This window comes from Amblyomma maculatum, chromosome 3 (genome assembly GCF_055883805.1).
Source record: "Amblyomma maculatum isolate TAMU_Amacu chromosome 3, ASM5588380v1, whole genome shotgun sequence".
NCBI lineage: Eukaryota > Metazoa > Arthropoda > Arachnida > Ixodida > Ixodidae > Amblyomma > Amblyomma maculatum.
This window is the reverse complement of record NC_139346.1, coordinates 70,816,791-70,840,838: the sequence shown is the minus strand read 5'-3', so window position 1 is coordinate 70,840,838 and position 24,048 is coordinate 70,816,791. Positions and strand designations below refer to the sequence as shown.

Genomic DNA, 24,048 nt, shown 5'->3' with positions numbered 1-24,048 from the left:
TTCTTTTGAAGGCTTAGGATCTGGATTGGTGTTCATGACGCTTCCGCTCTTCATCAACCAATACTTCGACAAGTACAAGGGTGTCGCTCTTGGCATTACGTACACGGGATCAACCAGTTCAGCATTTGTCTTCCCTCGGCTGCTTCTCTTTCTGGAGCAGACCTACAATTTCCGCAGCAGCGTCTTGATTTTCGGCGCACTCATAGCCCACGTTATTGCGATCAGCCTGCTATTGAAAGAGCCACCATGGATACGTAAGAAGCGCGCCGAAGATGGCCTGGCCTTGAAACACGCCAAAATGGTCTTTACCATCCAGAAAGAAGCCAGCCGAGCAATATCTGAAAGCACCCAGAAAGAAGCTACAAACGGAGAAGAAAAAAGAGCGAATTCTATGGAGAAGCAAAAAAAGCCAGTAAATCCTTGGGGCCTTCGGCATGGCCTTACAGTGCTCGAGAGTCCTATGTTCTATGTGATCATGGTGAGTTACATTGTTTTTGGCTACAACTTCGACGTTTTCATGACCACAGTGGTGGACTTCGCCATCGACAAAGGAACGTCTTTAGAGGCCGCCGTAGGGCTAATACCACTTTTTTCAATGACTGACACTTTCGGCCGCCTCGGCATCCCACTACTCGCCGACAAAGGCTACGTAACCCGCAGCTGGCTGGCATTGCTGACATATCTATGGATGGCCATTGCGCTGCAAACCTTTCCGCTTGCGACCGGCTATTACCATGTTCTGGCTTCCTGCCTGTGCCTTGGAATGGCCATAGGCTGCGGTTTAATCATGTATCCGGCCTTAATGGCTCATTACATGGGAATCCAGAGGCTGCCGCTTAGTTACGGCATCGTCGGTACGGTGGCTGGCCCCCTCTTCGTGCTCAAGCCTTTCTTCATTGGTGAGTTTATTGAAGGCAATTTTTATGACACATTGTTAACACATTTTAATGACATAAATTCTAGACCTTCAAGTATATTCTTTCCTTCACTTCGGTACAATACCTCCAGCGACAATGATATTTCATGATAAGGTATGGTTTATGTAGACCTGTAGTTATACGAAATATTTAGAATTACATTCGACCGTCAATTTCGGAATAGAAGAGCTGATATGCACATTGCGGAGACCACGTAAGTGTACGCTGGAGTAAGAATGGTTAGGCATGTTAAAAATAAGATGAACTTTTAGTACTGGTAGTTTTGTAGCAGTTTTCTTCATACTCCGCCTGGTTTGCGTCATGAGGGATTACGAGCGTTTCGAACTAGACGAATATTACTGCAGCAAATATTTTTTTGCTGCGAAAACATGCAATATGCAAACGTTGCGTGCTAACTCTGATCCTTTGTATGAAGTTACGAAATCAAGGGAAGCTGACAATCTCACCGGCAAGGCAAATAGGAAGGCCATATAATATTTTGTGCCCTCACAATTATATAGATGGAATGTTAAAAGTTCTGCAAACCTGGCTTTGTTTTTGCAATATATCTCTAGTATGAATAGGTTCAAGGCAGAGCAGGATTTAGAAAAAAATTAAAATTAGTACGGCAGAATTACATATAACAATTTAGGAAAGATAAATTCTACAGACAATATCAAACAAAAGCCGACCATATTGCATATCACAAAACCAACTGTGGCGTTCAGAAAGATAGCACTGAAATAAAATAATTAAAAATAAGAAACACAAAAAACATGAAAACAGGACATAGTGAGCACCAAGACAGCGTGGTCAATGTAAAAAAAGAAAAAAAACAGTAGTAAGTTTTACACGAGAATATATATGGTCAGCACAAGGAAGATATGAGTAGTTCACAAGTTCACAAGGATCATAATTTGTCAAACCAGTGATGTGTTGCTCTCATCTGTATTTGTACGAAGCAAAGAGAAGTGAAAAAAAAAAGTGGTCTTGAAGGGAAAAATTAGCTGTCGCATTTAATAGTAATATCTGTATATTATTGTACCTCCTATACAATGGTAGCTGTAACGAGGGCAAATCTGATGATTTGGGCAGAAATCTACATCTTAAATAACGGAGGCCACATAGAGTGGAGGTAGCTGCACACAGTGATCTATGGTTATCTCTATTATGATGTGCGTGTTGAGCGCTTGAACTGAACATATATTTTCAGACTATCTGTAGGCCATCGGCAGGAATTATCGAGGCGAAGTAATTATATGGTCTATTACGACATAGTACCTAGCTGTATTTGGAGTTTTGATATAAAAATAGAACTAACCTTTACTTGGATTTTACTACTGGCAATCGTTTTCTCTTTTTAGCACGGTATTTTCAGAAATATATAAACGTGTTCTTTAAAAAATCTGGTGTGCCATGTCTTTTGTGTCAGTGTTTTGAGGATGCGGTCTACAAGTAAGTAAAGGATTCTAACATGTAAAAACTATCAGTTGCCTTTCACAGAGCGACGGCCGTGTATTGGTAATTTGTATCAAAAACAGTTTATGCAAAGCCTAATTATCCTGAAGTGACAGTGAGTGCCTCTTCTTTAGCATTGCTTTCAGTTAAAGAGTCAGCCAAAAGTCGGCCGTAATCATGACTTTAATGCTGACTATGGATTTACCTAATATCTTCCAATATGAGAAAACCGTTTATTTTTTAAAAATAAATGGTAAAATTAGGAAGTTGAAGTTTCGTTCCCAGCTCTCGCGCTAAATACATAGCTCCGTGGCAGAATCAGGCCCCTGACCGCTGACCTTGAATTTACTTAACATCCTCCAATATCAGAAAGCCGTTTATTTTTTTATAAAATAACAGTAAAATTAGGAAATTGAAGTTTCGTTCCTAGCTCTTGCGTTGAATTCGTAGCTCCGTGGCCGAATCAGTGGCGCAGGTATGATCTGGACGAAAAGTCAATGGTGACTTACGCGCTTCTAAATTATGCTCCTGATGCTTAGGAAATAGACAACTTGGTAGTTGCCCTCGTCTCAGCACTAGAATTACAGGTGCTAGCATAGAAGAGGGAAATATTTGAACTTAGACAAGAATTCCAATAGAAAGTAGTGGATACATTTTTATATACCTTGTTACATTTAGTCTGTCTTTTTTGGCGCACTTTTCCCCTTCTATGACAATTTCTCCCCAGCATAATGACAGTCTATACACTTTGTCTAAAAGCACAGAAAACAGAAAACCTGATTACATTTTCCCAACCACGATCGTTTGTGTTATGGAAAACTGTGAAACCTCACACGGTAATGAACTGGCGTGAACCTTCAAACTGATACATTAAACATCAATACATTAGGCGTAGTGTCAATCTTCAACTCTTTTTACCACGGAATGACTTTTTTGTGAGATATTTTATGATTCTTTATGACACTGATTTGCCGGCTGTAGTTGTGGAGCGGTCATGCTCTTTAGTAGGCTTTAGTTTCTTTGTGTCGCTTTACCGGATCATATCTTCTGTTCTATCTATATTGCATTATGTTCTATTGCAGCCGCCGTGTAGGAAAGGACTTTACTACTGGTTAGGCCAGCGGAAGGGTTCTCATTTATCATTTCTATACTTCTGTGATTTCTGCACCAACTAGCCCCTCAAGCTGTTATTTTGGAGCAGGCATAGTTTACTGCCACTGAGTTGCTGTCGAAAATGCAAGTTTAAATTGATGGTTATTCCGGAAAATATATGAAGAATGTTCATTCACGCAGGTTACTTCAGAGACTATGTCGGCTCCTACGACAACATGTACCGGTTTCTCTCCGGTGGCCAGTTCTTCCTGGCGTTGGTGTGGTTTGCAGTGGCCGTGAGAGAAGGCCGAAAGAAGAAAGCGTGGAGGACTTCATCGCCCGGAGCTTCCGATGCCATCGTCGTTGCTGGACACGCCTTTTACTGCAACTCAGGATTTGTGGACACCGCAGAAGGTGCAAGAGAGGAGGAATTTTTGTGCGCTCGAAACCAGCCCGTCTAGCACTGAGTGCGATCAAAGGTGCAAAAATAACTGCTGCCGGCACTGTGGCGAAGGACTTCATGGGAAAGCAGCGCAGATTCAAAATGTCAGCTGTGTGCCGCTCATTGTAAATAAATTTGTATTCATCAATTTCTTCTATAAGCATCAGGCTTTGAGCGCAGAAAAGCAGCATGCCCAAAAACATCTGCTTCAAGAGACACTCTTGAAAGGGAGACCCACAGATCTTCTTCTATGCTGTGTGATGCTGTTTACACATTTGTCGACTGCGGGAAGGGGACAAACGAAATGGAAAAGCGCTGAATACGCAAAACTATGACGATATGCGCTTTGGTGTAGGGAAGGGAGCTCGATGTTAGTCGCTCTTTTATTATTGTCAAAATTTTGTCTTTACTCTTGTGCGTTCTTACCAAGATATATCGAATTCGATAGGGATCGATAAAAAGTACAAAATATCAGTAACGAATCACATTAAATTCAAACACATAATCTTACGCCATTCTGCATCTAAGCGAATTCGCACTAAAGACGCGCTTCTACAGCGCCAAGAATTTGAGTTATGTTGGTGCTCAGTACTACAGTGACGTGGAGTCAAAATTAGTGCCGTATACCAGAGATCACATTAAACCACAGCTTACTATCATCTCGGACCGCGCTTTCTTTTCCACTATCAGGGCTGTCAGCAGGCGCCTAAGGCTGAGAAGCCGACTCCTTTTTACGCGCAAACAGAGCTAGAAGAACGTCGTATAGGGGCAGCTCCACTGTAAGGGCCTGAAAAATTATTCGTCTTATTGAGCAACACCATAAATGTAGATGTATACAACCAACAATTCGAAATATTTGTGTTCGATATTTCTGCACTGGACTATAAAGGCGCCTTTTTCGCCTTCTTTTTGCCTTCTCTTCCCTGCTATAATTTCCATTGGGAGGCCGACGCTCTCTATATAAACTTCACATGCAGCACAAGGATCAAACGAGAGAATTCACCTAGAGTTTGTACTACGGGGCATTCAAAGGGGCGCTGGATTAGGATATGCCAACCCATCTTGCTTTGTAACGCTAGTATCGCATGATCAAAAATATGTCATTGCTACCCAAATCAGAACACTGATTTGAAGAAAAATGCAGGAGACTTAAAGGGATAGCCGACTAACGTTTTTAACAATTTTTTTTTCATCCTTCATTGGAAGTTCTATCCTCCACATTGTGGGCACTTTGTGGCGCTTTATCTTCCACACGGCTGAACGTGCTGCTTCATCTTCATCCTGCTCCCTCTTGTAGATACCCATCGTCATCGCGGACTTTGTTTGGCTGCAGTGTGCGACCAAAGCTTCAGGTCTGCAATAAAGCCTGATTTCCCAAGTCCGACCTTCGCGTTACCTTACACGTGGTGGAGGTGCGCCTTGATTTCCCCGCTGCTTCGTCACCTGCATCCACCTGGAGCTTCGTTCTGGCCGCCGTTTGACCGCGACCACCATCGTCATGACTCAAGAGGGCCACTCCGCTATTCCGGCTTCTACCAACTCGACTCCAGCTCCCCTTGCCACTTGGACTGTCAGGAGCCGTCAGCGCGACCCGCAGATGTTCGCCGGTCTCCGCGGCGACGACGCTGATGACTGGCTCGACAGCTACGACCGGGTCAGTGCTTTCAACCGCTGGGACGATTCTCTTAAACTAATTAATGTGTCCTTTTATTTGACGGATGTGGCCAAAACGTGCTTTCTAAATCATGAATCGACGATTCCGGACTGGGCTTCCTTTAAACAAAAGTTACGCCAGATGATCTGCGCTCCTACTGTTCGCACGGAGTCCACCAAGAAGAAGCTAGAAGCCCGACTTCAGCGGTCCAATGAGACCTATACCTCTTATATCGAAGATGTTTTTGCCCTTTTTCGTCGCATAAATGACAGCTTGCCAGAGGCCGAGCGGGTTCGGCACGTCCTTAAAGGTATTGGACCACTCGCCTATAACGCCTTGGCCGTGCAGAACCCTACCACAATTGACGCCATCATATCGACTTGTCAACGCCTTGACGAACTACAGTCAATACGCCTGCAGCCTGATCCCACTTCATTTGGTTTCACTGCCGAAGCTGACCTCCGTGCACTTATTCGCGGATTGATTCGTGAAGATTCGCGGATTAATTCGGCTCAAGGTAATTTGTGCCGCCCTGCATCTGAGCCACCTCCTTGAAGTGCCGGCCTGCGTAGCATTGTCAAAGAAGAGCTGGCCTCAATGACCTATTCCCCGCCAACATCGGTCGTTCCTACCATCTGTCAGGTGCCAACGTACGCCCAGGTAATGTCCTTGCCGCCTGCAGTTGGAGCGCCTACGCAACCGGCGCCTACCACTGCTCATGTCGCTGCATTGGAACCACCTGCCGCGGCGCCGACAGACTACCCCAACTAGCGCCCAGCCCGCCCGATTTGTTATTACTGCGGGTACCGAGGCCATATTTCCCGCTTCTGTCGTCGCAGGCTCCAGAACGAACGCCGCGGCTACGAATCATTTGAAGCAGACTACCCTCCTCGCTTTTCCGGCTCTAACCACCGTTCATTCCCTGATTAACCCCGACGTTCAACACCCCCGCCAGAAAGCCCCGCTCCGCCTGCTGGTTACAGGCCTTCAAGACGCCGTTCTCCTTCGCCTTTTCGCCGCTCAACCTCGCCTCTCCATCACGCTTCTCTGACGACCCCCCGCCTATCGGAAAACTGACCACTGCAGTTTTAGGAGGGAAAACTGCCCTCTTCGGCCATTCCAAAAATCCTCCGGAACGTCCCTGGAATATTATTTTAGTGCGGGTTGAAGGTTTATCTGTTGAGGCTTTGGCTGACACGGGCGCCGCTGTTTCTGTGATAAACACTGACTTGTGCTCCCGCTTGCGAAAAGTGAAAACGCCTTACGATGGACCTGAACTCCGTGGAGCTAATGGTGCAATAATTCGGCCTTCTGCTAAGTGTACTGTGCGAGTTTTTGTTGATGGTGTCCGCCACCATGTACAATTTGCCGTGATGTCACCGTGCGCTCACCCAATTATTTTAGGCTGGGATTTTCTGTCTGCCGCATCAGCCAGCATTTCGTGTCGCGACAGGGTCATTTACATGAACGAGAGCGATCCGTCTTCTGAACCCACCAGCCCCGTTATCGCCTGCTTGCCGCTACTAAATCAGTGTTACCCCCTGGATGCGAACAACTTGTCGCGCTTACTTCTACTGACATTAATAACGGAGATGTGCTAATCATGCCTTCTGATCACCATCTGACCCGTGGAATCGCGCTACCACCAAGTCTTGTTCGGTATGAGCATGGCACAGCGCTTGTCGCTGCTTCGAACACTTCCCCAGAACCCATTGTGCTGAATAAAGGGACATGTTTTCCTTGCGCCCTGGACATTCACCCGGTGTCCCTCACCACCCTCACCACCCTTACCGCCCCCTCTTCCTCACCAGCAGCTTCTTCCGATACTTCTCTCTGTGTTCTTTTTGGCACCATCAATCCTGACCTTCCTGCGACTCACCACCAAGCTTTGCAGGAATTACTTCGAAAACAGCAAGCCTCCATTGATGTCACTTCTCCGACCTTGGGCCGAACGTCTTCTGCACAGAACCGTATTATTACAGAAGGTACTTCTATTGTTAGCCGCCGCCCTTACCGTGTTTCCTTATCAGAAGTTAAAATCATAGAAGATAATGTAAATGATATGCTCCGACGAGACATTATTCTGCCATCAGCTAGCCCCTGGTGATCTCAGGTCGTCTTGGTCAAAAAAAGGATGGGTCCGTGCGTTTTTGCGTTGATTACAGCGCACTTAACACAGTCACTCGCAAAGATGTTTACCCTATGCCACGAAATGACGATTCCCTCGACTGTCTTTAGGGCGCCGAATATTTCTCCACTTTGGATTTGCGTTCCGGTTACTGGCAGATACCGTTGCACGAAGCCGACAAAGAAAAAACCGCATTCGCTACTCCCGATGGACTTTACGTATTCAATGTCATGCCTTTTGGACTTTGTAATGCCCCCGCTACGTTTGGGCGCATGATTGACACTGTTCTTAGAGGACTTAAGTGGAAAATATGCTTGTGCTATCTGGACGACATAGTTATTTTCTCTGCGACGTTTTCTTATCATTTATGCCGCCTTGATCAAGTATTAACGTGCCTGGCATCCGCCGGTCTCCAGCTGAATACAAAAAAGTGTAATTTCGCCAAGAAAGAAATCAAGATCCTGGGCCAGCTCGTCAGCCGCGATAGCATTCGACCCGACCCTGACAAGCTTGCTGCAGTTTTGAACTTTGCACGCCATCAGCGGACTAAGGAACTACGCAGTTTCCTTGGCCTGTCTTCGTACTTTCGCCGTTTCATTCGCAATTTCGCTACCATTGCTGCACCGCTCCACCGCCTCCTTACCGACCGTACTACTTTTAATTGGTCCGAAGAATGCGAAAAAGCTTTCCAAACCCTAAAGAATATCCTCACTTCGCACCCTGTTCTCGCTCACTTCGACGACACTGCTGCCACCATTCTTCACACCGATGCCAGCAGCCTCGGTATCGGCGCCGTACTTCTGCAACGTGATACCGCTTCTCGGGAAAAGGTAATTGCGTTTACCAGTCGAACTCTAACACCAGCGGAACGCAACTACACCATCGCTGAGCAAGAGTGCCTCGCCGTCGTTTGGGCAGTTCAGAAATTCCGCCCCTACCTCTACGGCCATTACCGATCACCACGCTCTGTGCTGGTTATCAACCATAAAACATTTGACTGGACGCCTGGGCCGTTGAATCCTGCGTTTGCAGGAATACCACTTCGATGTCATATTCAAATCGGGGCGCAAACATCGAGATGCCGATGCTCTTTCCCGCTGCCCGCTATCAGAATCACCACTTAGTGCTTCTTCGCGCCTTCCTGCGTGTACCCTCGACGTCCCAATGTCGTCCAGAGCTCCAAACATCACCTGTGCTACTCCTGCCGCTGCTCCCGATCGCGACGCCGTTATTTCACACCAGCGAGCAGATCCCTGCTGTATTTCCGTAATCAACCTTCTCACCGGTGCTTCTCACCCTCCTACCGCTAGGATGCGCAGGCAACTCCAAAAGTTCAAACTTGACAACGGTGTGCTCTCCCGTTATATTTATTGCTCTGAAGGCACCCGTTGGGTCCCCGTTATTCCGAGAGCGCTTCGCACCCGTATCCTGGCGGCTTTCCACGATGATGCTACAGCCGGTCACTTAGGCTTTCATAAAACTTACCACCGCGTGAAAACCCGTTTCTTCTGGCCAGGCCTCGCTTCAAGTGTGGCAAAATACGTCGCCTCTTGTCTGCCATGTCAGCGCCGCAAACGGCCCACTTCTCCTCCTGCTGGCCTACTACAGCCGCTACCTTGCCCTGCTACTCCTTTTGCCGTTGTTGGCATAGACTTATACGGGCCGCTTCCATTGTCCACACGAGGTAATCACTGGATCGTCACCGCCGTCGACCACCTAACACGCTACGCAGAGACCGCTTCCCTGCCTAATGGCTCAGCACATGAGGTCGCGACCTTCTTTTTGGAATCGCTCGTACTGCGCCATGGGGCCCCTCAAGTGCTTCTCAGCGATCGCGGTCGGCCATTTCTGTCGACGATTGTAGCCGACGTTATTGAGGCCTCAACCACACGTCACAAATCGACCTCCAGCTATCACCCGCAGACCAATGGGTTGACTGAGCGGTTCCACCGCACGCTTTCTGACATGTTGTCTATATACGTCGACCAGGACCACCGAAACTGGGACGTAATACTTCCATTTCTTACGTTCGCCTACAATACGGCTGTACAGCGGACCACAGGTTACACCCCGTTTTTCCTCGTTTACGGCCGTTCTCCCGCTACCTTTCTTGGCGCCTCTTTTCTTTCTACACATGCCAGTTCCTCATCCTCTCTTCCTGACCAGTTCCTTTCCCGAGTGGCCAAATCTCGCCGGCTTGCTCGCGTCAACCGGGAAGCTAGCCAGGAAGACCGCAAGTGCCGCTATGATGCAACCCATCGCCAAGTTTCGTTCCGTCCCGGCGACAAGGTGTTACTTTGGACCCCATTACGCACTCCTGGCTTTTGTGACAAGTTACAGCACCGTTACATTGGTCCTTACACAGTTCTTGCAAAAACCTCCCCGGTCAACTATCGCGTCTCCCCTGTTTACACTCCTCCGGACTGTCGTTACCGTGGCACTGAAGTTGTCCACGTTTCACGTATCAAACCTTTTTATTCGGCGCAATCCTGCGGACTAATTGCGGCCAGGCTGGCCGCTTCAACTGCGCGGGCGAAATAGTGTGAGCACTGTGTGGCGCTTCATCTTCCACACGGCTGAACGTGCTGCTTCATCTTCATCCTGCTCCCTCTTGTAGATACCCATCGTCATCGCGGAGTGTGTTTGGCTGCAGTGTGCGACCAACGCTTCAGGTCTGCAATAAAGCCTGATTCCCCAAGTCCGACCTTCGCGTTACCTTGCAATATTAACGATTATCCAGCTGTGGAGTTGAGAAACATGACAAAATAATTGAAAACCTATTTTTTTTCATTTAGTAGTTTCGTTTTCTCCATGGTAAACCACGTCTGCAAGCAGTGATGTTCTGTGCGAGATAAGCAGTTAGTACAGTAAATTTATTAAGCTCTATGAACACAACTACGTGGTGCTTAATTCACGTTCATAAGGTTACACTCACTGGTATACCCACAGACTATCAAAATAGATTAAAAAAGAATGAAGTGAAACTATAAACCCGCCTGCATTTACAGCAGATGCCAGCAACCATTCTTGATTATTGCAGCGCTGCTGGTCGCAATAATAATAATAATAATAATAATAATAATAATAATAATAATAATAATAATAATAATAATAATAATAATAATAATAATAATAATATTAATAATAATAATAATAATAATAATAATAATAATAATAATAATAATAATAATAATAATAATAATAATAATAATAATAATAATAATAATAATAATAATAATAATAATCGCTGCTGGTTGACGCCGCTGCAAGTTAGGCAGCGTATTTGGCTGTGCGGTATTTTGTTTTGAATGCATATCAAAAACTAATTGGGGAAGATTAAAAAAATGCTCTAATTTACTGAAAGAGGAAAGGTAGGATGACCTAGACGTTGACATGAAAAAAAAAAAAAGCTGGTGTATCCCTTTCTCGCATAAGCATAAAATGGATTATATCACTTCAGACCCGCCAAGCAGAGAAATGACACAGTATGGTGCCACGATCTTCTAAAATCTGACTTCCATGATCAACATAACATATAAATAGATAGTAAATCGCGTTTCTTCCATCGATACTGCCAACGAGTTGTCAGATGCACCAGAATATGAAAATATTTTATTCTCGTATGCGTAAATACACTGTCCCCAACGCTTAGTTTAAGGGTATAGCGTGATAGCGTTTCACACAAACGGGCGATGTTTTTAGCTTTTGTAAATTTTTAGTTTTTCATTTTTTATGTTTCTTTCTTTCTTTCAAAAACTTTCGATCATGTTACACAGCGATGCTTAGCATAAGCAAAGATTGGCATCGGCAGAAACAAACGGCAGCAACAAATATTGGCAGCAACATATTAGCATCGGCAAATATTCAGCAGTTTGATATTTTAGCGCGCTTTCTATTTTTATGTTTAACTTTAATTACGCAAGTAAGCACTAAATTTTCTGCGTTAGAATTGCCTGCCTTGGCTTTTCATTCTGACATTTTTGCACATTTCAACCCATTTGTTCCCCGTCGAGGTGGCGCAGTGGTCAGGCACTCGACTATGTACTAGCTGATACGCGCCTTAGCTGATATGTATCCGATTTGAGCGCTGGGGTTTCATCTTGTTTCGCCTAGTTCCTGTCGTTTAGTGTGGGTAGGACAAGGCCCTCCGTGAGAACGAATGCCGAAGACGCCCCTGTGGAGCGATTTCCGCTTCGGTGGGGACTTTCTCAAGTAAGGAAGTCCAACCGGATCCCTGAGGTGCAGGCTAAGCTCAGCTCAGCGTTGCCGAGCGAGGCTCGGCTACGCGAGCGCATGGATTCGGCTCCGCCGACGACAGCGGTGCGGGTTTCCACTGTGTTACAAACTAACGCAGCATCCACGTCCACGCAATATTCGACGCCTACGTGCTTCCAGTCTGTATCGTCTTCGGATGTAACGACTTCGGCTTGTCCCATGGACTGCTCCGCAACCTCTGTGCTTGTGACCCTCCCTCAAGGAACTGTGCACGTTGCAACGGTTTAGTCTTCCCTTTCAAGGCCAACCACAGCGTCTCAGCCACTGACACCACCACAGATGCCGTCCGTAACTCGAGCCTCGCTTCCACGGCTGTTAATTTGTTCCGCGTCACCATCAAGCCTACATTGCGCTTTTATATAACGACTATCCCTCCCCGGTGTGTTCAAGCCACAACTGACCAAGTTCTAGGTTCTATTAACTACTGTAGATTTGTGTCTATCGCCTATCGACCACCATTACGGTGAATTTGCCATCCTTGGTGGACGCCCAGAAAATGTGTGCAATTACTCAAATTGCACTGGATGTGAATGAGCATGTCCCAGTAGAAATATAATTTGCCTCTGGCCCTGACACCCTCCGCTGCGTGGTTTGCCATGTCGACAACAGAAGTCCTTCTGAGGAGGTGCGCGCAAACATTCGCTGTTGAACTCACGGAGTGCTGCAAGCACGGCCTATAGGGCGCCAGGGTTTATACCTACGCACCCTACAAGGCCCGTTGACTCTACCGGAGTACCTAACCTGCTATAGTGCGATTATAAAACACAGCCCTTCCGACCTCGTCGCATTTTTTGTTATCACTGCCGTAAAAAAAAGGGCATATGCAAAATACCTGCCCTAATCCGGTAGCTGTGGTCGACATAAATGAACCAACAGCGCTTTGTGCCCTATGCATATCGGCGGACCATGACATGCACTCCCCCGCTTGTACAAAGCGAACGAAGCAGTTGCGCAAGCCGCCTGGAATAACCGATATTCCTACACGTAATGGCCTCGCTGCTCTTACATGTGACGAACCCGACTTCCCTGTACTTCCTTTACTTGACCAACCCCATCACGTGCACACAACCCGTTAACCGTGACTACCCCGACAGTGGATAAAATATTAGCCCTTAAGGAGCAGGTGACCTCCCTCATCGCAGCGGTTAGGCCTTGCAATGAATAATGCACTATCTCTGGTGGTGCAGTGGAACTGTCGAGGCTTTGAGAATAAGGCCTTTGAAGTGAACATCCGTCTTCGCGACAAAAAGCTAGAGGCGTGGGCCTTCTCACTTCAAGAGCATAATTCACTTTCTCGCCTTTCAGCATTCTGCGCCTACCATTCACTGCACTTTCCGTTCCTTATCGCCGTTGTATCATCTCTTCCCTCAGCCCAGGTAAATCTGCAATTTATATTCACAGCTCAGTCAGCTTGGCGCGTGTTACACCGATCGATCTTTCACGGTGGTGAAACACACGCTAAGAGGTTGTAGCACTCCTAATTAAGCCCGTACGCACCACCCTTATTCTAGTTTCCTTTTATGTCCGTCCTGGTTCGCATTTTCTAATCTTGATAGGGTTCGTTTTCTGCGCTCTACCTACTGGGTATCCCTATTCTAGTCGGTGGAGACTTCAACGGCGCACACACTTCGTGGGGTTACCCATCGGATTCTCCCAGGGGTGAAAATATCCAGGAAAGCTTTTCAGATAATTCTTTTCATCTTTTAAACCACCCGCATACATCTACCCGTCCATGAGGTGGGCTTTATTCACCTGATTTGACTTTGGTTAGGCCCTGGTAGCCCTCGTTGGGCTGTTGAATCAGATACCTGGTGTAGTGATCACAGTCCTAACCATATCTCTTTCACGCCTTCACGCATGCGTAAAATATGCCGCAGCGTACGAATCGTTTATCTGAATTCAACCTACCATCAGCTTTGTCTACTCTCTCTGCTGTTGTTGTGTCCCACACGATTACCACCACTTTAAATGACGAGCCAAACGCAGACATCGAACACCTGTATACTTAGGCTCTGAGCCATTATGGATAATTATGCTGCTCGTTACCCCGATGACCAATCGGCTATCCCCGCTATTCACGGGGCTGCCGCACGTGCGTCTTGAGTTAACAGCGCGGAACATGGACGAGAACACAAGATTTTTTTTTGCGAAGTTTATTGCCTCAGGGCATAAAAGGAATGTTATGATGGATGAAGGGTGTGGTCAAATAAATGAAAAAAGGTGGGCTGATGCAATAAAATCGAGGAGTGAACGATGATGCGGTTCCAGTGTCCAAACAGCATATGACTGCGGATTATGGGGGGAGAGGCCAGCTGCCACCAGGTGCCGGATCCGCGTTGGCTTCAACGCTGGACAATCCCACAGTAGGTGATGGATGTCAGCTTCTATATTTTTAGACTTGCAGATGGGGCACCCAGGGTGTGGATATAAATACCGAAATTGTGGCCACTTTCAGATGACTGCTGGTGTTAGGGCCACCCCAACTCTAATCCTCCGAAGCGCCAACTCCTCTGCACTTTTTAGACCGCGGGGGAGGCTTACCGTATACGGAGGTATAAGAGCCCGTGTACGGCGTCGGAGGTGCTCCTTCTTGTTAAAAGCAGGGTGGCATTGTCCAATTTTATGAGGTTTGGCGATGTCGAGGTTGAGTTTGAAAGGCGGGTCGCAGAATCCACTTGGCTTTGAGCACTTAAAAGGTCACGCGGGGTCCATTCAATGCAAATTGGATTTTGTATGCGAGCCGCTTGGCAGATTTCCGGGCTACTACTAACGCGTCTAAGTAGCTTTGTCACCTGGAGGGCATCTGTACGTATTATAATACGGGCCGTGGGAAGCATGGGAACGGCGGTCACAGAACGAAGCGCCTCTTGAACTGCAAGCAGTTCCGCACAAAAAGAAGATGGAGGTTCCGGTAATTTAAATGTTGACGTCTTGTTCAATGAAGATTTGCTAGGACAGTAAAATGCTGTGATCACTTCACTGTCTTTGATGCTTGCGTTGACGTAAATTATAATGGAACCATGTGGCAAGCTGGCGTCTTGTTCCATAATTCGGTCGCGAAGTTTCGACGCCGTTTCCTGTGTTCTTGGTCGGCGTAAATCAGTTGGCTTGTTATCGCTCAGCTGTACAAAACGCCAAGGATGAACAATTGGCAGTGGCGGTGGTAGTAGTAAATGTGTCGAAGCATAAGCTTTCAGAGCGCAGGTTGCGTGAGAGAGTGTGGCCTTAAGCTTGCGTGCATCACGTCGTCGCTGCACCAGTTCATCTATTGTGTTTAGTTGTGCGTTTTCTTGGAGCGCCACGATTGGTGTAATGCGAGGGGGGGCAGGTGATGACCCTCATTGCCTCTCGATTTATAGCCTCAATTCGATCCCTTGTGCCGTTGTCAAATTCTGAAATTGGGCTTGATAAACAAGGCGCGGTTGCACAACTGCCCGCACTGTCTCGCAACACCTGAGCGAACGCCGCCAATTTTTGGAGCAATGCGTCTAATCAGACCCAGTGTCTGTAACGCCTGTTTTTTAGCGCCAGACAGCCATGTAGTTCAAGATTAGAAGACGACACAACGAGCGCTCGTTGTGTCGTCTTCTAATCTTGCGCTTCCGTCCACGTTCCGCGCTGTTACCTCAAGATGCATAACCAACATGCCCAAGCTGCTATTCTAGCGCACGTGCGCGGCGCTATGCAAAGCGCCGCGCACGTGCAACGTTGGGAAGGCAACGTTGGCCTGCATGGTGTGAGCGACTGTCCTCCAAGCAGGGTATTATACAACTTTGGCGAGTGTTTCACGCCATGGAGCGCTCTTCTCAAGTTTCTGATTACACAGAGAGCATTCGCTTTGCGATGAATGTGGATGAGGACACATTTGCAAAACAGGCGGCCAGATAGTTTTCTCCACACTGTGATTCCACCTCGACTTCACCACCTTGCTTACCGGTTACCGACCCCCCGATGAGATTACTTTTGACCTAACCATGGCAGAGCTGCTGGCCTCCATTGAACGCCTGAAATCTAAATCTGCTCCCAGGAACGACGGCATGCCTAACTCGTTATATCGCAGCTTGGAGGGGACCGCTTTGCAGATCCTGCTTGATGCATTCAACGACGGGTGGCACTCTGGTGTCATGACAGACGAGTGGAAGCAATCAACTGTGTTTCCAATACCAAAGTCAGGTCATTCTCCAGTATCTCTCTAGACCCTTAGTCCAATTTCCCTGACGCCAAAAATCTTCAAGCTGTACGAAAATATTCTCGCCGCACGCTTATCGTGGTGGTTGGAATCCTATTATTGTTATCCAGAATCCGAAATCGGCTTCCGCCCTCAAATAGGAACGGAGGTTGGCCTTACTAATTTCGCTGCTGACGTGCTTCGCCACTCTCCGCACAGTTATCTTGTTAGAACCGTGATCGCTACAGACATAACAAAGGCATATGATAACATCCTTCACTTAGCCATTCTTTGCCTCCCTACAAATTCTTGGTCTCCCTCACAGGTTTCTCCTCTCCATTCACGCCTTTCTAACAAATAGAACGATCCGTGTGCGTGTCCATGGAAAGCCTCTTGGTCCCTTCGCCTCAGAGGAGTGCTCCAGGGTTCCGGTCTCGCCCCTGCATTATTTAATATGGTCTTTTATTCCACCTGTTCGCGCCTTAGAGTCCAGCCCTTCTATATGCGTGCTTTTTTACGCCGAAGATATCACCTTATGGTGCAGTCAACCAGATATGTCTGTCCATCAGGCGGCCCTCCAGCATGGGCTAGATGTTTTGACTTTTCGCCTCCCTCCTTTATGTCTATCTCTCGCATACAAAATTCAGTTTCATTCGCATTGGAAATAAAGCTGGCTTACGGAAAGCTCCCACTATAAATGTTTTGATAGATAATACCCCGCTTCCTCAGGCACAAACCGTTCGCATTCTTGGCCTTCTCCTTCACTCCTCTGGTACTGGCACCCCGTGGCTGACAGCCACCTGACAGCACCACCTGACAGCCATCCGTAAGTCCACTTCCGCTACTTTAGGTCTGATTCGTCGCGTTGCTAGGAGCTCTGGCAGCGCGCGTGCTCCACGGCTTGCTAGCTTGTTCGCTTTGTCCTCCAGCTGTGTAACTGTCCTCTAGGCACAGTTTAAACGTCCCGCCCGCAGACAGTGGGACTCCCTTGAATCTGTCAATCGTGAGGCTATGCGTGCAATAACATGTCTCCCCTGTTTGACACCCATACCAGTACTTTAGGAGTACGCCCAGCTAAATACCCTCATTGAATTCTTTGATCAGGGGATGGCAAGCAGAGCTCGCAAACAGTCTTTGCCTCATTTAAAGATACTACCTCCATGGTCGTACTGCCAGCTCACGGAGAATCGCCCCACTGCATCCCCGTCGGTATCATCCGCACATCTGCCTGAAGGGTGCATGTTATACACCGATGCATCAAGTACTGGAGAGCGAGGAGTTACTTCTGTGTATAGTCTCTCTCGTCCGCATCTGAACTCTCACGTGACATATACCACGGATACGTGCACTCATCTGCACTGGAACTTCAAGCCAGTTACAATGCCATTTATTCCCTTCCGCCCCATCCTACATTCAGTGCAGTTCATCTTTACACCGACTCTCGCACTGCTCTTAAACAGCTTAAGGGCGTTCAACGCATATTCCAAATTACACAGTCCATTCATTTGCTCTGTTCAAAGTACCCATGTCCTGTGCGCATACACTGGATTCGCGGCCATACTCGCGATCCACATAATATTCAAGCGGAGGCTATGACGCATATAGACACATCAGGCTAGCCACCATCTTCCCGTCTTCCCTCACACCCGTTCCGGTCCAAGGTTTCCGATTCTCAAGTTCTGTGCCAGCGAACGCGCGCTCTCATTCCTCCGTGTTCGCACCCTCTCGCCCATAGTATTACTCGGCAGGAGGAAGCATCAGTGCACAGGATTAAGGCAGGTCGCGGCTCTGACCCGATCTGTACGTCATCCATGGCGTGATAAAGATCTGCCAGTGACTGATGGCTCACTTGACACTGCACCTGAGATCTGCGATGTGCGTCACTTATTGTGGACATGTACAGCAACGGCTCCGGTTAGACAACGGCTACTCATAAAGGTGGGCCTGCGATGGAACAGCAATTGCGATTACGAGAAGTAGACAATGGACAACCACTACACCGCCAACCTCTGCGAATACCTTAGTGTAACTGGACTTCACTCGTTCTTTTAACTTTCTATCTCCTGTATCCCATACCCCCTTTCTCAACTTATGACTTGTGGCAAACTTTTCGATAAAAAAAATGTACTAGACTGCGGAATTTAATACCGGCCCTGGTGGCCGCTTTTCATTGGAGATATATCTAAGGCACCAGGGAGATCCTTCTGCGCTGCTCAGACCAAAGAGCCCTAAGAGAAATTGTTTGACTAGGCGAAGATGCCGCCGGGGTCCAAGAGCTACCGGCCTGTTACTAATGCGATTGTCGCATCTTCCGGGTCCAACCCCCGAAGAGCGCAATAGCCACTCTGTTGTTGGACAAAAAGTTCTCTCTGTCTCATCGATGGAGACCAGAAGCGGAAGCTGCGCTATATCAGTGCACATGATCGAACCCAAGATGTTCGAAATTTTCGGAGTCTTCCACTACAGCGTCTCATAGTCTCAGTCGCTTTGGGATCTTGCACTCCACAATCCATCAAAACCAACTTTCTCTTTCGAATAATAGCATTCTTTATTTGTTTAATTAAACTACAACGATCAAGACGTCGACGATTGGTTGTCAGCGTACGAGCGTGTCAGTAGTTATAACAGATGGGACGACACTATCAAACTAAGTAACGTAATATTTCATCTGACTGACGTGGCGAACCTCTGGTTTCGCAGCCATAAGGCAGACCTGCCATTTTGTTCTGCATTTAAGAATTTTTGAATTGTTCAGCTGCCCTGCAGTTTGCAAGCTCCGAGCAGAACAACGCTTGCACGAGCGCACTCAGCATGCCGAAGAGTCGTTCACCAGTTATATAGAAGACATCATTGACCTGTGCAAGCGTTTCGACTCCCTAATGTCCGAAGCGGATAAGATCTAAAACATCCTTAAAGGCATTATCTTAGACGCGTGCCAGTGCTCTGGGTGAAAAGTTCTGCCACGGTCAGTGACGTGATCAGACTTTGCCAGAGCTATGACGAGCTTCGTAAAAAACGCGCTTCTACCCGGCGGTTCGGTGTTACAGACAACGCCATCTCTACACTAGCGTTGGGCGGTTCTACTTCATCAGTGGACAGTCCTTTGCTTCAACAAATCAAAGCCTCCGTTAGAGAAAAGGTCGACCGCCAGCTATAATTGGTCCCTCAGTTATTACAGGATACTGACCGCCTTGTTCCCGAAGTGTCTCCGTCTTTGGCACGTACCATATGCCGTGCCGTGCAAGATCACATCGCTGATGTCCTTCCGCCCAGCTCTATGCTCCTGCCCAGCCGTGTGCTGCCGCCCAGCTCCATGCCGGCGCAAGTAACGGCACCACTGACTTAAGCCCAAGTTGCGACCAGGCCGCTAATGCCATGAACATCTCTTTCCTACCAGGCGGCTCCTTCCAACCTTCCTTTCCCTTTTCCTGGGTCGGCATTGCATGTCCCTATTCCAAGTGTACGCAAGCACCTTTCGAACCCTTCGCGTATCGCAGACCACCGGCCAATCTTCTACTCTTATGGATTGCCAAGCCATGTCGCAAGCAGTTGCCACCAACGCCTTCTACCTTCTCGACCTGACCTCTGGAACTACTCCTATGATACGGACCAGCCCTCGCCGAGAACTCCGCCCGGTTCCGACTTTGTAGCTTGCGACAATCAAACGTATATCACTCGCCGATCATCTTCCCCTCGTCGCCGTTCACCGTCCCCTCTTCTCCGACGTTCTACCGGCGCTGTTGAGCGAAAATAACAGTCGCAGTTCCCGGGGCAAGATCTCCGCTTCGTTCGAACTCTTGAAGTCCTCCGTGTTCTCTCGCTAACCCAGTACAAGTGTTTGTCGAGGGCGTCGCAATATTCGCTTTGTCTACCCGGGCGCTTCCGTACCCGTCATCAGTGAACCTCTTTGCCGTCGTCTTCGTAAGGTGACCACCGCGCTTTCAGACATTTCGCTTCGCACCGCCTTATCACAGCGCAATAATCCCTCAGCGGCGTGCACGGTACGTGTTCTTATCGAAGAGGTCTTATACACCATCGAGTTTATTGTATTGTCTCACAGCTCCCACAACCTCATCCTGGGCTACGATTTCCTTTCCACTCATCGTGCCGTTATTGACCGCGCCCGCGCGGAAGTTTCCTTTTTTCCATTTTAGGATACCGTCTTTGTGACGTCCCTACCCGGTCAGCAAAACTCCTTGTCGCCAATGACACAGACATTCCTCCAGCCGCTTTTTGATGGCGGCGAAAAGCAAGGCGCCCGTATGCTGGGCGGTGTCAGTACACGTTAAAGAACCCCAGGTGGGGAAATTTTCGGAGCCCTCCACTACGGCGGCTCTCATAGCCTGAATCGCTTTGGGACGTTAAACCCCGCAAACCAAACCAAACCAGTTTCTGCTACCCCCGTTACCCTCTCCTGTGAAAGCTTTACTACTTCGACGGTATTCTTTGCACCTTCCGACGCTGCTTCACACAATCACTGCCTCCTGCTTCACTTTGCTGTTCTCATGTTCGAAGATGACCTTAGTGCTATGTACGTCTCAAACCCATTTTCTTTCCCGTCCACCCTGCTATGCGGCGAGTTTCTCGGCAATATTGAAGAACTTGACCCCGCGGTTGCAAATACCCTTCCTATCACGCCTACTACATAAGACGGTAATGTTCTCAGTTCTTGCGATATAGCGATCGCTTCGCCACCACGCGATGCTTTTCAGCAGGCTAATGATGCAGATTTTCGACTCGCACAATGCGATCAACTCGCTGCCTTCCAACAGAGCTTGACTTCTTTCTTCTTTCCTCACACTGCTCTGGGTCACACGTCTGTCGTTACGCATAAACTCGACACTGGTACACACGTACATTTGCGCCAGCGTCCTTATCGAGTGTCGGCCCCAGAGCGCCAAGTCATTGCTGATAACATGGATGATATGCTTCGTCGGGGCGTCATACAGCCATCTAACAGTCCATGAGCTTCTACGGTCGTTTTGGGCCCTAAAAATGGTTCCATTCGGTTCTGCATCAATTACCTTAGGCTAAACAAGATCACACACTAAAACGTCTGTTCTTTGCCACGAATCGACGACGCCTTGGACTGTTTACACGGAGCCGAATATTTCTCCTCTTTGGATTTGCGCTCTGGCTACTGGCAAGTGCCGATGGCGATGATGATTGCTCAAAAAATGCCTTTATAAGACCCCTTATACGAATGCAACCTTATGCCATTTGGCCTTTGCAATGCCCCAGCTACTTTAGAGCGCCTGATGGACGCTGTTCTTCGTCGACTCAAGTGGCAGGCCTGTGTTTGTTATCTAGATGACATCGTAGCTTTTCTACCTACTTTTCGCTCACCTTCTCCGCCTGAAGCATGTCCTCACGTGTCTCGCCTACGCTGGGCTTCATATGAATTTGAAGAAGTGCCACTTTGCCTCCCGAAAACACAATTTTAGGCTACATAGTTTCTAAGGACGGCATTCTTCCCGACCCAACCAAACTTCGCGCAGTTGCAGAGTTTCCGAAACCAACATTTCTGAAGCAGCTCCAGAGCTTTATCGGCCTCTGCTCCTACTTTCCGCGTTTCATCTTGAACTTCGCCTCTATCATCTCTCCTCTGACCCAGCTTCTTGCCGGCAGTTCCGAGTGTTCAGCCTGGACTCCAGCCTGCGATAAAGCCTTCAACACTTTACGTCGCCTTTCGGTTTCACCTCCCCGTCTCCGCCACGTTGATCCGACTGCGCAAACGGAGATCCACGCTGACGCCAGCGGTATTGGGCTCTGTGCCGTCTTCGCCCAACGTAAGCCTAGCTTCAGCGAGTAAGTGCAGGCATACGCCAGCAAAAAATTGACGAATGCAGAGTCTAATTATTCTGTAACAGAAAGAGAATGTTTAACCATTATTTGGGCCATTGGAAAATTTTGTCCCTATGTGTATGGTCAACCGTTATATGTTGTGACCGATCATCACGATTTGTGCGGGCTGGCCTTTCTGAAAGACCCATCCGGCCGCCTTGCTCGCTCGGCTCTCCGTCTCCAAGAGTACGACATTCATGTCATTTATCGATCAGGCATACGGACGCGTATGCTCTTTTCCGCTAGCCTTTGACTAGTGGTTCCTGGTCAGACCACGTCTGTGCTTAGGATTTGTCGACCCTTGCAACTGCTGACATTGCAACCGAGCAGCGGAACGACCTGTCGATCAGTTGGTGACCACCGCTGCGTCCGTGGCTCAGCGACACATTGCGGTGCGGAGGTGACGACTTCCCTTCTCGGACTGTACACGTTTATTTACACGTTTTTACATCGACGTATTTACAATAATGTCGTCGGGTGTGACATCAAACAGAGGGTTAGCTGCAGCCGAGTGAACGATCGGAGGTCAGAGGCTAGCAGAATCAGGCCTTGGCCTCCAGCTACACTTTAGGCCGGAGTCCCTTGAGACCTCCGTCAGCCTAGCCTCCCTCCTTGAACAACTCGTCTGCCCTCGACTCTCGTCCGAGCCCAACCGTCTTCCCAGCCCAACTGTCTCAACGCTCTTTCTTTAGCGCTACCCAAAATTCCTGTCTCGTCCGTTGAGCAATCAACGACAGGCCACTCTGTGGCCAATAACATGCAGTCTTTTTAAAATGGGCTGGCCAATCATTGTGCCACATATACCCCTCTCCTATACATCAAATAAATCACACACAAAGCACGCACTAAGCGGCGAGTAGTTGCGCACACAAACACACACATCATCAACTTTTCCCTCTCCAAAATCCTCCCACGCAACTAGCGCCAAGCACTCGCACAGACAAATGGCATCGACGGTTACACTTCCGAAAACGCATACATATAAACACACACACGCAAACCTCAGGCCCCAAAATTCCCAAACCTGCCCTTGGTCGGTTGCGCGCGCGCGGCGGATTCAAAGGGACGTACGGGCGTCTTCCCGGGAAGATATGTCAACAGCGGCTCCCTCTGCCGCGCGTTCTCCCCAGGCCTGTGTTACGCCGCGTTTCGGGATTTATGGCGTCCGCGCCCTCTCCACACGAACCGGGAGACATAGGAGTTAGCGCCCAACCCACAGCCACTTCACTTACGCTGTGCGCTCTAACTGCATTGCTCTGCCCCCCTCGCGGCACGGGGGGGACAGAGGCGGCGGCCTCGCCCGCTGCCATGTGTTCTGGGTTGACTTCCGAGAAGCAGTCGCCTGCGCGACCGTCCTAAATCAGCGCGCGTCAAGCTGCCCCTTGACCTTGGTCGCCCCTTCGGAATCTCGCTTCTGGGCGAAGCCCGCAAACTTAACTCCTCCCCATCGAGAATGTTGCGCGTACAGTTGCTGTACGCTCAACATAAAACTCCTCTAACGGGAGAAAGGGGGGACATTGTGGTTTGGCGTACACCAAATAAAACAAACAAACGCAGTATGCAAAACAATAATGCAACACTCCGTACAGAGGCGTGCGTGCCCTGAACGACAATAGTCCGTGTGCACGTTTGCAAACGGTAACTAAACCATACGCCATACAATGCGACACAGCTAGGCATACATAACACCAAATCAGGCAATAAACACTGCATAATCAAGCACAAAGCAGAAGTCCGCACAAGCCACGTAGTCCCGCAGAGGAGTGACTGTCCACTCCTTGCTCAAAGTCTCTTGGGTCAGTCAACGTTCCCCCACTCCCAATCACTGCCGCAGCGCGTGGTCGAGCCACAGGGGATTTTTACGCCTCTCACAACTGGCAGTGGCAGAGTGGGTGAAGGCTGTGAACAGCAAGCGCACAGCGCTTGCCACAGGGATCAAACACCCCGACGGCTCGCATGGCACAGGCGAGCCGCAGCATGCAAGATAATCGCACGCGCCCTGCTTTCTGGCGGTGTCGCTCTCCCGCTTCGCAGAAGTCTCTAGCCGATTGCATGCATGGCACACATGCT

General features: G+C 48.4%; 1 protein-coding gene across 1 annotated transcript in view; it reads left to right on the top strand.

Annotated features, from left to right (window-relative positions):
• LOC146194953 (monocarboxylate transporter 9-like) overlaps positions 1–4,022 on the top strand; it is a 38,086-nt gene extending 34,064 nt beyond the window's left edge. Inside the window, exons 4-5 of the mRNA XM_084596161.1 lie at positions 12–899; positions 3,669–4,022. Of these exons, the coding sequence (XP_084452287.1) occupies positions 12–899; positions 3,669–3,928 (1,148 nt within the window). The 3' untranslated portion in view covers positions 3,929–4,022. The remainder of the gene's footprint in view (positions 1–11; positions 900–3,668) is intronic.
• The last annotated feature ends 20,026 nt before the right edge of the window (positions 4,023–24,048 follow it).